Genomic DNA, 16,764 nt, shown 5'->3' with positions numbered 1-16,764 from the left:
TTTCCTACTTAAAAATGTGTAGGTGTTCAATGAGTATTAAAAATCCTTATAAATGCCAAATTAAATCAGTTTTCACTGGACTAACAAGAGGGATATCTATGCACCAGAGGTAGGGATGTGGTACCTAGTATTATATGTCTATCACGTCTCTCCCGTGTGGCTACAGCTATTAAAAAACAACCCCACCATCTAGGATATGAAAAAAATCTTTAACCGAAAAATATATTTTCTCCTCTTTCTTGAAAAACAAACATTTTTGAGAAATGTCCAGAAAAAAAAACAACCATTCCTGAGTTCAGAACAAGCATGCTAAATTTTAATCTCAAAAGGTAGAAGGTTCAAAAAGTTGTAAGCAATTGAAAAAGTCATTTATAAAATTAAATTGCTAATACATCTAACTATAGGGATTGCTATGTGCTCCCTCTTAATTTATCATCTGCGCATTTTCTTTAAATTACAAATACTGGATCCATATATTAAAACATATGAAAGTTCAAACACGCAAGAAGATTCAGGTATAATTGCATAAAATTCCTTTTAGGGCTGTTTTAAATTCTGATCTCCTTAAACAAAGAGAAAGTCAAAGTGTTTGTTGACATATCTATTAAATTTTAAAAATATATTTTTACACATACATGTAACATACACAGTAATCCCACGATGGGGGGCAGAGGAGGGGGAAGGAGGCATTTTTTGTTTTCCTTTGCAAGAGGCTCTTGCTGACTACTGAAATTTTTTTTTCCCCTCAAGAGCATACACTTACAGTAGTAATAGTTTCAGCAGCTGCTACCATATCTGCTAGTCCAGCACTAACAATATGCTCTTCCAAGTCTTTTAACATGGGCTCTATTCCATTAGGAACTTTATCCATCAGTGAAAACATTAGATGCAACTCTGAAAAACACAAAATACTGATGAAACCACTAGTCACTCCACATGTAACAATCAGACAATGCTTTAAGTAAAAATTGTGTATGTTCTTTCACACTAATATCTCAAATGGGACATAAAAGTCACAAAAAATAGTAGAGTAAGCTCTCTCATTAACGATACATCCCCTCAAATGGCTTTATATTAATATTACTGAAACTTCTTCAAAATGTGAACTCCACAAGGAAAGGATTCTTCTCTTTGAGAAGTTCATAAAAATGCTTAGTAGAATGTTAGAGAATAAAAACTTTTCTATATTCACCAGTAAAAAAACTATAATAAAAAATCACTGGCAACCAGGAAGAAGTCAACATATATGTATTATCCTCCCCTTCTATCAGTGTTTGATTTATTTTCCTTATTGCTAGATTACTTGTACATACACATATGCAACCAAGTTCAAAGTAAATGTATCTCATATCATAAGCAGTTCTCGGCCCACATCCCATTTGTGTGTCATCTTGTTCACGAAATAGTTTGGGGTACAACTAGAACCCCTCCTCCCACCTTCTGACATTCAATCACACTCATTTTCTCCAGTTACCTCAACTTTCCTAGTAACAATGGATCTCAGAATTAGAAGCCTACATTCATGTAGGTGTGAAGCTGACCAGGGATGCAAGATTGGGAACGGATATACAAGCAGGGTTGTATTGTTTTGGTCCTGCTGCTTGTCCCAAAAAACATCTGCGGCCAAGGATTCTTTAGCCCCTTTTTTCTGAATCAATATCCCCTCTAGTTCTTCCTCCTCACTGCATCCACAAGGAGAGTAAGAAATGTATCTCCAACCTCTCTCTACTTTTTTCCTAAAAATAACCTCCAGGAAAGATGTAATAAATTACATCTGAGACTTTGAGAAAGTACATAGATAAAATGTCAAAGAGATGCAAATATTAGTACTAGAACACTTTCAGACAACTGTTTCAAGTTTTTAATTTGTTTTGAGTTTACAAAGATTAACAACTTTGGTTTGACAAATAAAATGATGTATAAGTATATAACTCCTATACCTCGTCTCCCCTACCCCCTCGATTATCCCCTACCCAGCTTAGGGTTACCATATTTCAAGTTCCAAAAAAAGAGGATACTGCCCGTGTGTGCACACACATACTGGGAGGGGTTATTTGAGGGGCTCAGGAGGGGGTACCTGCAGTCTCACTCTTGAGTGAGGGACGCAACACCAGCCTGTCAGTCAGCACCTCCCTGCGGACTTCCCCCAACACCGGGAGTTGGGGCCTGGCTCTGTCACTGCTCCTGGCCAGGCTCTGAGGCCCTGCAGTGGCGCAGGTGGCCTGGCCAAGAGGCACTTGGCAGCTCTGCTTACCTGGTGGGCCGGGGGGGAGTGGCCAGCTCCCTGCTTGCCCCACTCACTGAGCCTGAATGTCAGCACCGGTTCGTTCGCTCACATGGCCCACCCATGAGTTGCTGCCAGCCGGTGGAGGATGGCGCTGTGGCTGCACAAGCAGTTTCCCGGGACACACTGCGCCACACAGCCTGGCCCAGCACCCACCCCTTGCTGGGGCGGCACTGTGCTGGGGAGCGGGCACCACGCTGCAAGACTCCAGCCCCAGCTCAGCTTCAGCCCGTTTGACCTTTAAAGTCCACTCAAAAGTGTCTGGAGGTCCAGATTTGGTCTTCAGTCTGCCTATTCGCTCTCCCGGCTTACAGTAAAAAATGACAAATGAAATATGAAAGGGGGAAGAATGTGTTACAGGCGTGGTTGTATCTTTTAATTTAAGATTCAGCTATTTCCATCTACCTCCTTAACCCAGCCATCAAGTGGCTGATTTCTAATAGTCAATAGGGCAGAGGTGAGTTTTGAAGAGGGATCTGAAAGAAATGGTAGTGGCTGTCTAGATCAATTCAAGAGAGGGCATAAAGAACGCAATGGAACGATGTTGTTGTAGCCGTGTTGGTCAGGGGCTATCAGAGAGACAAAGTGAGTGAGATAACATCTTTTACTGGACCTCACCCACTGTGTGTCTCTAGCATGGAAAAAGGAACAGAGATGCATGTGAGTAAATAGCAAAGTTTCTAAGGAAAGTATCTTATTTGAAGTACCTCTATAGCTTTGGGTTCAAATAAACCTTCTGTACTCCTTTGGGGACTGAAAGCTATACTGTAACAAGCAGACATGACCAGTGTCTGCTGATCTGGGAGGAGGCAGTAGTGAGGGCAGCCAGCTTCAGCAGCGCTAGTGAGCATGTTCAATCCCATAAGCATGCTCAGTACAAGCCAAGCAGCAAAGGGGGGGAGGGGGAGAAGAGACGAGACTTGAGCCCACATCCCCTCCCGCCCCAACACACACACGTTGCCTCTGGTGAAAAGGTTTGGTACTTTGCTATATTCAGTCCTGGACTAGTACCAATAACGTATTGCTAGACAGAGGGATCAGTCTGATGTAGTATAAAACAAACATTCACTTCTAGACCTGGCATTTCAGAACATATTTGATCTTAAGACTATCTGAAAGCTGGAAACCCCAGTTCTCATGTGTATAGAAATGAAAACTTCATACAGTTATGAAAATTCAACAATTTGGTTGCAGGATCCTGTGATTTTAAAAATAGCTACACTGATTTCCGGTTTTCTTTGTCAATTTCCCTACTTCATTTCTGACATTTTAATAGCTGCTATCTTGAATGGCCAGCAGATCAGCACCTTCACAAATCTTTCCTACTTGAATCACACCACTCTCTCAAAATCTCTAGAAGCAAACACTTCAAACCATCTTTTAAAGGTCATAGAGCATTAATCTTTAGCTCTCTCAGGTCTTGAAATATTGGCTGTGAAAACAGGTGAAAGACATGCAGAGGTACTTTATTCACCGACCAGTACATTCTTCCAAATGTTGGTCCTGGACCAGAAATAGTAATTAAAAACATCCAACTCTTTCCCTGCCTTCAAAAGCAGTATCTTGGTGAAGGAGGGAGACTCCCAGAGAGAGGCTTTTTATTTTTAAAATTCCTCAAGTTCAAGAGGTTGGATGCTCTGAAGAAGAGCCCCAAAGTTGATTAAAATTGGAGAAAACAGGTTGTTGCAAAAGAAAGGATAATAAATGGGTGTAAAAAAATCCTTAGCCACAACTGGCCTTTCACGAAAAGAAGAGTTATCCAGCCAGTCAAACGGGCGTATTGAAGTACAGAGTATAAACACATTTAAAAACGTATTACCCTACAATGGTGCATAGCAACATATGCTTTTTGTGGAATGAAACGGCCCCATATGAAATAAATTTTTCATTCTAAGAAACATGTAGCTGCCTCAGTCACAAAATGGTAATCAAATACATTTATCAACAAATTAGTTTTTTTAAACCTAGCTGACCGTGAGATCATGCTGCAATATTTTTTAAGCTTCACTTACTTTCTGTTTCATTTCGTTTGATCATGCCTTGGCATTCAGCTAAAATAGTTTCTTTAAATGATGTCACTAGAGCATTCACACAGCACTCCATAAGCTGAAATGTATTAAGAAATATAGTTAGCTTATTACAATCCTTTGAGCGCCAGTTTGTTCTGTCTCTCTCAAGTTCATGTTCAGTATAAATACTAGCCTTTCCTCATGCACTACAGCTCAGTAAAATGTTTCATGCTCATAGGCTGTACTTAATGCAGAAGTTATGACACTATGAAACAAAGTCTATACTTCAGTTCATAGATGTTTTTCTTTAAAGCATGTAAAATGGGAAATATAGTAGTTTATCTCATAAAATAGTTTAATATTTCTGTGGCCTCTTCCTCACAAGAGAGTATCAGTTCTGGAACAGTAACTACCCTGCTTAGTTTCCAAGTACACTTCCATCAGCCAAGAATAGTTCTCACTCCAGTGTACCCTACCTGACCTGACTTAGTTTGCTTTGAACAAGGGCCTAATGACAATTCTAGCACAGAAATTACTTCTACACTCAAGGGATTGGCAGATGAGACAATTTTATACACTGCTTACCATTCACCTTAGCAAGGGATGCCCCACTTATGATGTAATGCAGAATGCAACCAAACAAATCCTGACCACCACAGATTCTAGGACGTTTGTTTAAAATAGCCTTGTGTGCTGAACAAATTTCAGCACAGGCAATTACAAATTGCTTCTTGCTGCACTTAAATCTCTCCCTGAAGTTTCAACCTGATAAAGTATTTTTTCACTTTCTTTCTTAGGCTGTTTGGTGAGCATTGGTAAACTGTTGATGTACTTCACACCAGAGATGGTTACATTTCAGTTATGGAGGGAGGAAATTTAGTCATTTTATCAGTTGTGAAGTGTTTGGGGATTTTCATGTGATAAACAGTGAACTTTTCCAGATATTGTAAAATGGCACTGAATAACCTTTTACCTCCTATGATTGCCTACCTACTTCCCAAGTCACTCTAATCCACATAAATTGTACTAGCTTACATTTAAAAAAAGGCAAACCCAATCCGTACTGAATCTAAAACAGGAGGGTTAGAAGTTAAAAACTATGTCCTTTTACTGTATTTTCCACAGAATGTTTAGTAAGATTCCAAACTACAAAGTAGGGCAGTGGTCCTCAAACTTTTTACTTCACGCTCCCCCTTACCTTTGTCCACGCCCCCCCACTCCAGGGCTGGGAGTGAGGCCGTGGCTCTGGGTGGGGGGCCACAGACAGGGGTACGGAGACTGAGACTGTGGCCACAGCTCGGAGTGGGGCTGGGAGAGGAGTCTTGGCTGAGGTGTGGGGCCGGCTGGCAGGCGGGGTGAGGGCCAGAAGCAGAGCTGGGTCGCGCTCTCCCCCAGCCCTCTGTGGGGGCTGGCCCAGGCACACAATGCCCTCCAGAATGTTTCTCCACACCCCCCTAGGGGGGCACACCCCACATTTTGGAGACCTTTGAAGTAGGGCCTACTGATTTTTTTTTTAAAATTTTTTTTAAATAAGTAAAACTAATAGTGGATTTAAAAAAAAATAAGGTTTCTAGCAGGTCAGATCTTCTGACTGCAATTACAGTCAGAATAAAATAATGCAAGACAAATTATGATCAAAACTGACATCAGAAACCTTTACTACTATTGAAATACTGCACATGATTTTACTACATATACAACTAAGTTTTTAAACTTACCGCTTCTACAGAGTTACATTCGCGCCTTGTCTCTAGATACCTTAATGCTCTTTTCTCTTCTTCCTTTAATTTAGCATCTGCCTGTGCAGAAGCAGAACAGCAATCATTTTAAGTACTAACAACAACAGAACAGTTATCACATGACGATCTTTATACTAGGGCTGTTGATTAATCGCAGTTAACTCACACAATTAACTCAAAAAAATTAATCATGATTAATCGCACTGTTAAACAATAGAATACCAATTGAAATTTATTAAATATTTTTGATGTTTTTCTACATTTTCAAATATATTGATTTCTATTACAATGCAGAATACTAAGTGTACAGTGCTCACTTTATATTTATTACAAATATTTGCATGGTAAAAACGATAAACAAAAGAAACAGTATTTTTCAGTTCACCTCCTACTGTTGTGCAATCTCTTTATTGTGAAAGTGCAACTTACAAATGTAGGTTTCTTTTGTTACTTAACTCAAAAACAAAACAATACAAACCTTTAGAGCCTACAAGTCCACTCAGTCCTACTTCTTGTTCAGCCAATCGCTAAGACAAACAAGTTTGTTTACATTGATGGGAGATACTGCTGCCTGCTTCTTACAAGCTCGCATGAAAGTGAGAACAGGCATTCGCTTGGCACTTTTGTGCCAGATATGCTAAACATTCATATGCCCCTTCATGCTTCGGCCACCATTCCAGAGGACATGCTTCCACGTTGATGATGCTCATTTAAAAAAATAATGCATGAATTAAATTTGTGACTGAACTCCTTGGGGAAGAATTGTATGTCTCCTGTTCTGTTTTACCTGCATTATGCCATATATTTCATGTTATAGCAGTCTCAGATGATGACCCAGCACATGTTCGTTTTAATAACATTTAACAGCAGATCTGACAAAATGCAAAGACGGTACCTATGTGAGATTTCTAAAAATAACTACAGCACTCGATCCAAGGTTTAAGAATCTGAAGTGCCGTCAAAAATCTGAGAAGGGTGAGGTGTGGAGCATGCTTACAGAAGTCTTAAAAGAGCAACACACAGATGTGGAAACTACAAAACCCGAACAACCAAAAAAGAAAATCAACCTTCTGCTGGTGGCTTCTGACTCAGATGATGAAAATGAACATGCATCTGTCTGCTCTGCTTTGGATTGTTATCGAACAGAACCTGTCATCAGCATGGACAAATGTCCTCTGGAATAGTGGTTGAAGCATGAAGGGACATATGACTCGTTAGCGCATTTGGCACATAAATATCTTGTGACACTGGCGACAACAGTGCCATGAGAACACCTGTTGTCATTTTCAGATAGCATTGTGCAAAAGAAGCGGGTAGCATTATCTCCTTTAAATATAAAGGAAACTTGTTTGTCTGGGCGATTGGCAGAACAAGAAATAGGACTCAGTGGGCTTGTAGGCGCTAAAGTTTTACATGGTTTTGTTTTTGAATGCAGTTATCTTTTTGCACATAATTCTACATTTGTAAGTTCAACTTTCATGATAAAGAGATTGCACTATAGTACTTGTATTAGCTGAATTGAAAAATACTATTTCTTTTGTTTTTACAGTGCAAATATTTGTAATAAAAATAAATATAAAGTGAGCACTGTACACTTTGTTGTAATTGAAATGAATATATTTGAAAATGCAGAAAACACCCAAAAATATTTAAATAAATGGTATTTTATTATTGTTTAATCACGTGATTAATCACGATTAATTTTTTTAGTCGCTTGACAGCCCTACTTTATACTTACATATTTCATATAATTCTGTACTCCATTTTGTTGTAAATAAGAAGGGGCTTGTGTTCTATAAAATCTCTCTGTTGAATCCAAATATGCCTTCTCAAAGTTATCCCGATAAATCTGAAGTTTATCTTCAGGATTAGAACAAAGGTTAACTGTAAAGAGAAAAACTTAGATCTTATTCTAGTTTTCAGTGCTTTGAACGTGACTAAAAAACAATTATTTCTCTTGCAAAATTTTTCTTTTGAAGATACTGAGGTATGTCTACACAGCAAAGAAAAACCTGCAGCTGACCCATGCCAGTCAATTCTACATTGCTATGTAGACTTTTAGGCTCAGGCTGGAGCCCAATCTCTAGGACTGGGACTACACTGCCAGGTGTCATATTCAGAAGGGTCTCTTTGCAACGTTAAGGGATAAAACTATTATTTTTAAAATGTACGTTTCAATTTTGCAGAAATTGGTGAGCAGGTTCATCTGCCAGTGAAAAGTTTATTACTTGCCATTGGCAAGTGCATTTACCCCACTGATAATCAATACAAAAACATTATAATGATCATTCCAACCATACCTCCTTTGTCAACATCTAGTTGAAGGCATGTTATGAAAGTCTGTGAACTAGAAAGGAACATGCAGCTGAGATCACACTGTATAAGACATACCATATGATTCTCTAACTCCAATAACAAGTTGAGAGTCAAAAGCTTCTCCTAGTCTTTCAGCATGGACCAGCTTCATTGCACTGTCCTGAAGTCGATTCTTTATATTTGAAAATATGGACTCATTCCAAGTATCTAGCATGAGCTAAATAACAAGGAAGAAAAAAAGTCAGTGAGAAAGAGATGGGCAGAACTTCAAATTAAGGGCATGTCTACATGAGCACTTACTGCACAGCAAGCTGGGGCGTAAATCTGGAGAACTCAACCATGCCATGCACTAATTGTCTATGTGAACCCTGCTGATGTGCACCAGAAGTTCCCTAAGTGCGCACTGACATACTAAAGGACGTAACAGGTCTCCCAATACAAAGCAGTTAACTTTGGAGCTAATGTCAAATAGTGGTCCAGCAGCTGGCAGACTCAAAGGCTTACGTAGAAAAATTAAGATAAAATAGCCATTAGTAAGTGAGCAAAGGGTATGTAAAAAAAGTAAATAATTGTTGGATTGCCTTAGATTTTCATAACAGATTAAGCTATTAGCATCCAATGCCATGTGATCACTTGTTTCTGTGAGTACAACGTAAAAATAATCAGTGAGTTACACAGATATTGCAATTAGCAGTTTCAGTCAATGCTGTAGTCCCCATTTAAAAAGAGTTACTGCTAGATAAGGGTCTCATTACTTTTATTGGATGACTGTCTCTTCAGCCGGTTCTGGTAAGCACCAAGACCTCTTAAGATTTTGGTAACACACCTCAAAGTCAGACCAATGTGTTGCATCTGAACAACACTGAAAGCTCCCTGGTGAAGCCATATTTATACAGAGCCAAGCACTGCCAGCCATTCAAAAATTCTACAACTAAGAAGCATGTATGTAAATGACATATTGGTCATTTTAAAGTTAAAATGTCTGTAATAACCTTTCCTTATAAATCCTGGTTCTCTTCTTTCTGCCACACAGAATACCTAAAGTATCATATTTTAAGCTCTGACTTTGTTAATGTCTAGTATCGCTGTGCTTTATATTAATTGCTATGGTCTCAAGCTTTTAAGTGCACCAACTACTTACTTGAGAGTCCAGTTTTGTTTTTCACTGTCATCAGTGTAAAATGTATTGAATTAACTTTGTTTCTGAAGGATGATTGTGAACAGTCTTATCTTTCAGTGATTCCAATAGTGATTTCTAGGAGCCTAGTTTTTTTGACAAGTTTAGTAAAGATAAAAATTTCCACTTCTGTGCATCATATAATTTATTATAGTGGGTATCTAATGAAATGCAGATGAGTGTTTGGAAAAGTTAAGGAACATAAGACACCCTGAGCCTCTCCATGAAACCACACTCTGCCCTGATTTAACGTCAGTGTTCTTAAACATGCTAGACTCGGACATGTTGGAACTGAATTAATGCTCAGAAGACAGCAGCTAATTTTTGAGTGTCATTAAAATAAAGAATTTTCTTAAGTTGTGTTTCTTTTGTTTAGCTCTCCTTTCATATTTAAAAGGAAATTTAAAATGAAGATGTCAAAATAGAGAGTAAATGTATACATTACAGTTGCTTTTCTTTTAAAATTTCACTTCAGAGTAGGTAGGTGAAATACTTAACTTTGTATTTTGATGTAGAAGAATTTATTCAAGAACAACTTGTGAACTTTACCATGACATTGTGATGGTCACCTCTTGGAACTGGAGAGGAATCTCACACTCAAAATGAATAAATACTCATTTTTTAACACCTGGAAGCCAGCAAAGCTAGGGATTCTCAACGTGAGCTCATCACACTGTCTTAACAACCAACTCTAAAGGATTTATAATAACAGTAAGATATACAGTAGATATACCACTTATCTGAGACTTTAGCAAAACATGTCCAAACAAAATTTAATTTAAAAGCCACAGGATAGTGACATTTTTGGGCTGCTACTCAAAACAAAATGGTTCATTTTTTAGAGCTCTAAAATGCATGATCATAATTCAAGCATTCCAAAAAGCAGTCTTCCAACTTACAATTTTCAAAGTAACAATAATATTGGCTCAGAGATTTATCAGTAACGGAGATGAGGAAGATGTGTTTCTTTTCAGCAAAGACTGTTTTTCAATATTTTTAGCTATTTACCTCAGCACACTTTTTAAATTGCATTAAAAAAATCAATAGGAATTCCAGGGAAACAAGTTAATAGATGCTTAGAAAACATGATCAGCATTATCTTGAGCAACAAAAAAGCTCCCTTTTGTAATTCTGTGCAGTTTTTGTATCTGATTGTCACAGCAAATTCCATGCTATTTAAAAGTATAAATTCCATTCCTTCCCAAAGGGTGGGGAAGTGTTCTACATGGAGCACGAGGGATTGCCCTTGAATAGCCCCATTAAGTGCCCTTAGTTACAGCTGTCCGGCTCCTTGCTAAGTACTGACTAGAGCTTCATCTGTAACATGTCATTACTACTCCTTAATGGTCCAGTAAATGTAAGCTCATTGACCTCCTGTATCTCAGACTGCAAAGGGAGCAAGATCAGAAGTATTTTTTGTTAAATAAATCATTTTACAGAGATCTACAACTATTTTAAAACACAGGGAGCTGCTCTGAACAGAGGAAGGAAATTGTCAGAGTTAGGGCAATATTCAGTAAGTGGCAGAAGAAAATTATGGGAAGAGGAGTAAAAGTTGCAAGGTGATTTAAGCAAAGTGATACTCCTCCAATACTGTGAGGTTAGTGCAATTTCATCTTTCAGCTGTGGAATGCATCAATACTATAAAACACTAAATCTTTTATGTTCTGTTACAAAACTCTGATCAGAAAGCGTCACTTACCTTTCGAACAATACTGTCTTCTACATTGGATTTCTTGTTGCTGCCCTGCTTACCCATTAAAGTAATTTCTAGTTGACAAAATGGTTTGGGCAAGATATCACACTGTGTAAAGAATTTACGCCATTCTACTATGTATGCTTTTAGTAAAGCTGTATCATCTTGATGACTCAGTACTCTCTGGAAGAAAAGAGCAGCTCATTTGTAAATAAGTTTTTACATAAACAACATATGGCTTTATCTACATGGTACAAGTATTTTTGTTATAACCTAAGATTTGAATTTAAAATGATATAATCCCCCATGTAACCACTCTGGTATAAGAATGGCTTTTTTAGGTTAGGTTATGTTGCCTGTGAAGAGGTTTGGCTTTTCTTGGTTTTATTTATTCTTACACCAGAATAAATGTCCACATGGGGGACATATCAGTATAGCCAGTCTACACAGGAAAGTTTCACAAGGACTATTTTCTACCTTACATGCAGTAGAAAGTCGAATTCTACTGTGATCTACTGATCTGGCTTTAGACACCTGAACTTTTACCATTTATGCTGCACTAGGACAATCAATTTAGGCATAATGGGCTAGACCAGGGGTCTCAAACTCAAATGACCACGAGGGCCACATGAGGACTAGTGCATTGGCTTGAGGGCCGCATCACTGACACCACCCTCTTGCTTCCCCCGGGCCCCGCTCCCACTCCACCCCTTCCATGAGGCCCTGCCCTGCCCCTCCTCTTCTTCAATCTCCTCCCCTGAGCATGTGGCTCCCCGCTCCTCCCCCCTCCCTCCTGGAAAGCACTAAGCGCCGCCAGCAGCTCTTTGGCAGCAGGAAGCACCTGGAGGTAGGCAGAAAAAAATGCAGAGTAATATAGTAGTATTAAAATATAGTATGCTATTAAAAGTTAATTTATTAACTTTTTTTATTAACTTCTTTAACTGTAATGTGAAAAGTCAGGGCTAATTTTGACAGCCATTTCATTTTTGGCCACTTAGCTGGCAACGTTTTGCATCAACCAGAGCATCAATATTAGGTTTGATATCCTGAGACAAAACCAATCTCAGTGTTGCTTTCAAACGTTCATCAGTGAGCCTTGACCTTAACACAGATTTGTTAATCTTCATGGAAGAGAAAAACTGTTCACATATATATGTACTTCCAAACATTGCCATTATCTTTGTGGAAGCAGAGAATAACATGGGAAATCTTTCTTGTGGAAGAAACCTGTAGAATTCTGGAATTCCAACATCTGTATACTTCTGCTTCAAAATGGTATCACACTGAAGCTCTACTAATTCCATCTGCATTTCCTCTGCAACATTGTCAATTTCAACAGCAAATAGTGTGGAAAAAAGTTGAAAATGTGGTTCAAGTGCCTTGAAATCTTTAAACTGCACATCAAACTGTTTGTGTAAGTTAGAACTATTTGCATATTCTTTCAAGGATTTGGGTTCAACTTTTCCTAAGGAATTCAGAGTCGAGAAATGGACCAAATTGTTAGCAGTCAGTTGTTTCCCCCACAAAGTAAGCTTGACTTTGAATGACTTAACACTGTCATACATCTGTGTTATCACCTGTTTTCTACCCAGAAGCTTCAAGTTCAGCGCATTCAGGTGATCAGTTACATCTGTTAGAAAAGCAAGGTTGCAGATGAAAGTGGAATCAGCAAGCTGTGGAACCTCCTTGTTTTTCGTTTTCATGAAGGAATCAATCTCCACTAAGTGGAAAAAAACGCTTCAAAACATTTCCACAACTCAGCCATCTAACTTGAGTGTGATACAGAAGTTCCCCATATTCACTGTCCATACTTGCTAGAAAAGAAGTGAACTGTCTGTGATTGAGCCCTCGTGCACGTATAAAATTAACAGTTTTAACAACTACATCCATAACTTCCTTCATTTGTAGACTTTTACTACACAGGGCTTCTTGGTACAAAATACAATGTATACTGGTGAAGCTAATTCCTGGTATATTGAGGCTGCTCCGTTTGGTCTTCAATAATCCAACCACGCCAACGTTTTCAGAGCACATTGATGGCGCACCACCCGTAGCCAAAGATACGAGTTTGTTCCATGGCAGCGCCACTTTTTCAATGCACTCTTCCAGTCCTTGAAATATGTCATGTCCCATTGTGGTACCCTTCAGTGGCATTAAGTCTAGCAATTCTTCAGATATATTCCAATTGAATTCCACACCTCTATTGAACACTGCACTCTGTGAGGTATCTGATACATCTGTACTCTCATCAAGAGCAATTGAAAATGCTTCGAAGTCTTTTGCCATTTGAATCCATTGTTTTTGCACATTATCTGCTATATCCATTATCCTGCAGGCAACTGTACTGGCAGACAAGCTTATGCCTTCAAAAACTTTCTTCCTATCAGGATATAAAATTTCGCTGGCCTTCATAAGACATTCTTTTACGAATAGGCCTTCTGTAAAAGGTTGCAATGATTTAGCTATCATTTCGCTTACCACAAAACTTACTCTTACTGAATCTTCGCTAGTCTTATTAATCCCCGAAAAGAAATTTCTTTGCTTGGCAAATACTGCTTTAAGTTGCTGAACTTTTTCCTCTCGGATTTTTCCGGTGAATGCATCATATTTTTCACGGTGCATCGTGTCGTAGTGCTGACGCACATTATACTCCTTGGGAACAGCAATCGTTTGCTGACAAATAAGGCATTGAATTTTATCTTTTACCTCTGTGGAAAAAATATAAATTCTCCCATTTGTCTTGGAAAACTCTCTTTTCTTCCATGAGTGTTCTTTTTTTCGACGAAGTCATTTCCAGGCGGTTTTAATAAAATATACACACTCAGTAATGCACCTCACTCAAAGGACAAAACACGCACTTAGCTAGATTTACTTCTGTTAAAGCCTGCCCCTGCACTGGGCTACGCCCCCACTCCACCCCTGCTCCGCCTCTTCCCACCCCTTCCCTGTCCCCATTCAAACTCCTTCCCCCAAGTCCCCACCCCAACTCTGCCCCCTCCCCGCCCCTATTCCAACCCCTTCCCCAAATCCCCGCCTCTTCTCCACTCCCTCCCAGAAACCGCTAAGCAGCCAAACAGCTGTTTGGCGGCGGGAACTGCCTGGAGGTAGGTAGGGGAACAGGGAGCAGCGCACGGGGAAGTGAGGCAGAGAGCTTAGCGGCCACAGAAAATAACTCGGGGGGGGGGGCAGGGGTGAGGGGAGTTTGGCGGCCACAGGAAGTAACTCGGGTGGGCTGCATCGGCATGTTTGAGACCCCTGGGCTAGACACTGCATAAACATAAGCTTACGAAAACAGCAACCATTACAGATCATGCCTATGGCCCCAATTCAACGAAGAACGTAATCAAGTACTTAAGTACCAATAAAGTCAAAGGGACATCAGCATGTGTAAGAGCTTTGCCAGATAGGGATAAGTCTGCTGTATCTGGGCCTAGAAAAGAAAGGGCTTTGTTTGAGTAAAAGACCCTTTCTGAGTTTCTAGGAACACATTTTAGATTTATTTTACTTTTCCAAATTTTTGTCTTTGCACATCTTTCACTCTCTACAAAAACTCTTATGAGCACACTACAACACTATTTCATATGTATTTTAATTTAGAATAAACTCCCAAAACCAGGTGTCAAGTCAACAGTAGACTAAAGCTACTGAAATACAAATAGCCTATGGAGCTTGTAAAGCTGGTACCTCACTAATATTCTGTCAGAAGACTATACATTTGACCATTTCTTAACCAAAACCATGAATATGCTAGTGTAGTATTGAAGCCAGCTAAAACAATTAAAGAACTTCCTTGCTTTTAAGAGTTAATCTTTATTTCCAGACATTTTCTTATATAACACAAATTCTGGCTTTATCAATCTGACAGCTAACAGTCAAACAAATATTAGTAATTTTTGAAAAATATTTAAAGTATCTTTAATGCCTATCAAAAAAGATGGAGATCAGATTAAAGGTCTCTTTACTGATGGCTAAATTTAGAATATTCTAGCTATTTCTGTAGCAAGCTAGACAGCTTGCAGATCACATCCCCAGAAATGAATTTTCTAGGCAATAAAAAGTGGAACTAGAAAAGGGGGTTTATTGTTCCTTTTCCAGCTCTTTCTCTAATCATACAAAAAAGAGACCACTTCAATGCTTAACTTTGCCTCAAGTCAAAGTTTCAGCAGTAAGTGCTTTTATTTATAAGTCAAAGAGGCAAGCGAGTGAAGGAATACTTCCAAGGAGACTCCCTGATAAATATTTTTGTTCATCCAATAATGGCCAAATCTCCTTCACAGTATATAACAACCATTACCTCTTTATTCTCAAGAACAGACTGAGAAGTACTTAATCTTTCTGGCCAAAGTAAACACTCAGAATAAAATGAATCAGTTATTAAAAAGTTTTTAGTACAGTTGTGACATTCAAAACAAGGTCCACCAATGCCTAAAAGGCAATTTTCCATTGTGTTAGAAATTACTGGAACAAGTCATGTTTGGGATCCAAAGAGGTTTACAGTTATAATTTTATTTTTTAAAGGACAGTGTAAATTGTTGAAGGTTGAGAACTTACTGCCTGTGCTTGTTTAATAAAATCAAGGATGTCTTCTTTCAAAGCTTGATGGATTTTTGCTGGACCTTTGTCATCCCACAGGCAAACTGCATGCACATCCCTAGAAAACAGTGTATACATCTTTCAGTAAGAACTACACTTACAATTTAATGCAGAAATGTACAAAGTCTAAACAGTTATACTGAAGTAGTTCCCAAAAGGAAGCGTGTGTACATTCCACACACTAAATAGGAAATCCCACCAATACAGTGACTGTTTATGAATGAGGGCACATGCCCTCCTCTTTTCTAGAAAGCCATTCATGAACTATTTTGACATGTAATTTTAGGTTTATCTGATAAACACCCCTAATAAAAAAAATAAAACAACAAACAAATAAATAATAGGTGTTGATCCAAAGCACACCAGAAATGGGTACTTGTATTTGAGGGCTTTTCTACACGGAGCAGTAATTCAGTCTATGGAGGCGTGATTTCTGAAGCACTAACAGTGTTGCATACTTATTGGTTAGTGTAGGCTTTCTGGTAAGCACTAAAGATTCCCTAATATGCTTTAACATAGTACTTTTGAAACAGTAGTATGCTAAAGTGCACTAGGAAACAATACAGAGAGATTACTCATTACTGTATATGATGAGTAATGTTTTTAATATATATTATTCATTACAGCATATAAAAAGAGAAAGCACCCAACCTTCCCAATTATTGACATCTACATAAAATGCAAAAATTGCTAAAAATAAACCCTGAAAAATGAAATTCATAAACCCAAAATGATGCCTTAATAATATTAGATGTAACACTGAAATTTGGCAGTCAAGCAGTATAAAGTCAGGAACTGCAGTAATACTTTGTCCTTCACCTTCCATGTGGATATACCATAGAGGCATCACTCATGTTCATAAAGCATCACTCTGAGGTAGTGAAATAGCCCCACTTAACGGATATGAAAGTGGAGACCCAGCAGGTTTAAATGACTTGGCCAAGATCATG

The 16,764-nt window shown here is 38.6% G+C and overlaps 1 protein-coding gene across 5 annotated transcripts in view; it reads right to left on the bottom strand.

Moving 5' to 3' along the window:
• Positions 1-16,764, bottom strand: part of CUL5 (cullin 5) — a 94,908-nt gene that overhangs the window by 36,251 nt on the left and 41,893 nt on the right. For all 5 annotated transcript variants that reach the window (XM_075127155.1, XM_075127177.1, XM_075127163.1 and 2 more), the window contains 7 exons: positions 15,773-15,872; positions 11,228-11,404; positions 8,424-8,565; positions 7,771-7,916; positions 6,012-6,092; positions 4,297-4,390; positions 764-894 (listed from right to left, as the gene is read on the bottom strand). In XM_075127155.1, coding sequence (XP_074983256.1) covers positions 764-894; positions 4,297-4,390; positions 6,012-6,092; positions 7,771-7,916; positions 8,424-8,565; positions 11,228-11,404; positions 15,773-15,872 — 871 coding nt within the window. The remainder of the gene's footprint in view (positions 1-763; positions 895-4,296; positions 4,391-6,011; positions 6,093-7,770; positions 7,917-8,423; positions 8,566-11,227; positions 11,405-15,772; positions 15,873-16,764) is intronic.

The sequence above is a fragment of the Caretta caretta genome, chromosome 1 (assembly GCF_965140235.1).
Source record: "Caretta caretta isolate rCarCar2 chromosome 1, rCarCar1.hap1, whole genome shotgun sequence".
Taxonomy (NCBI): Eukaryota; Metazoa; Chordata; order Testudines; family Cheloniidae; genus Caretta; species Caretta caretta.
Note: the sequence above shows the minus strand (reverse complement) of the source record. Positions and strands in the feature narration are given on the sequence as shown.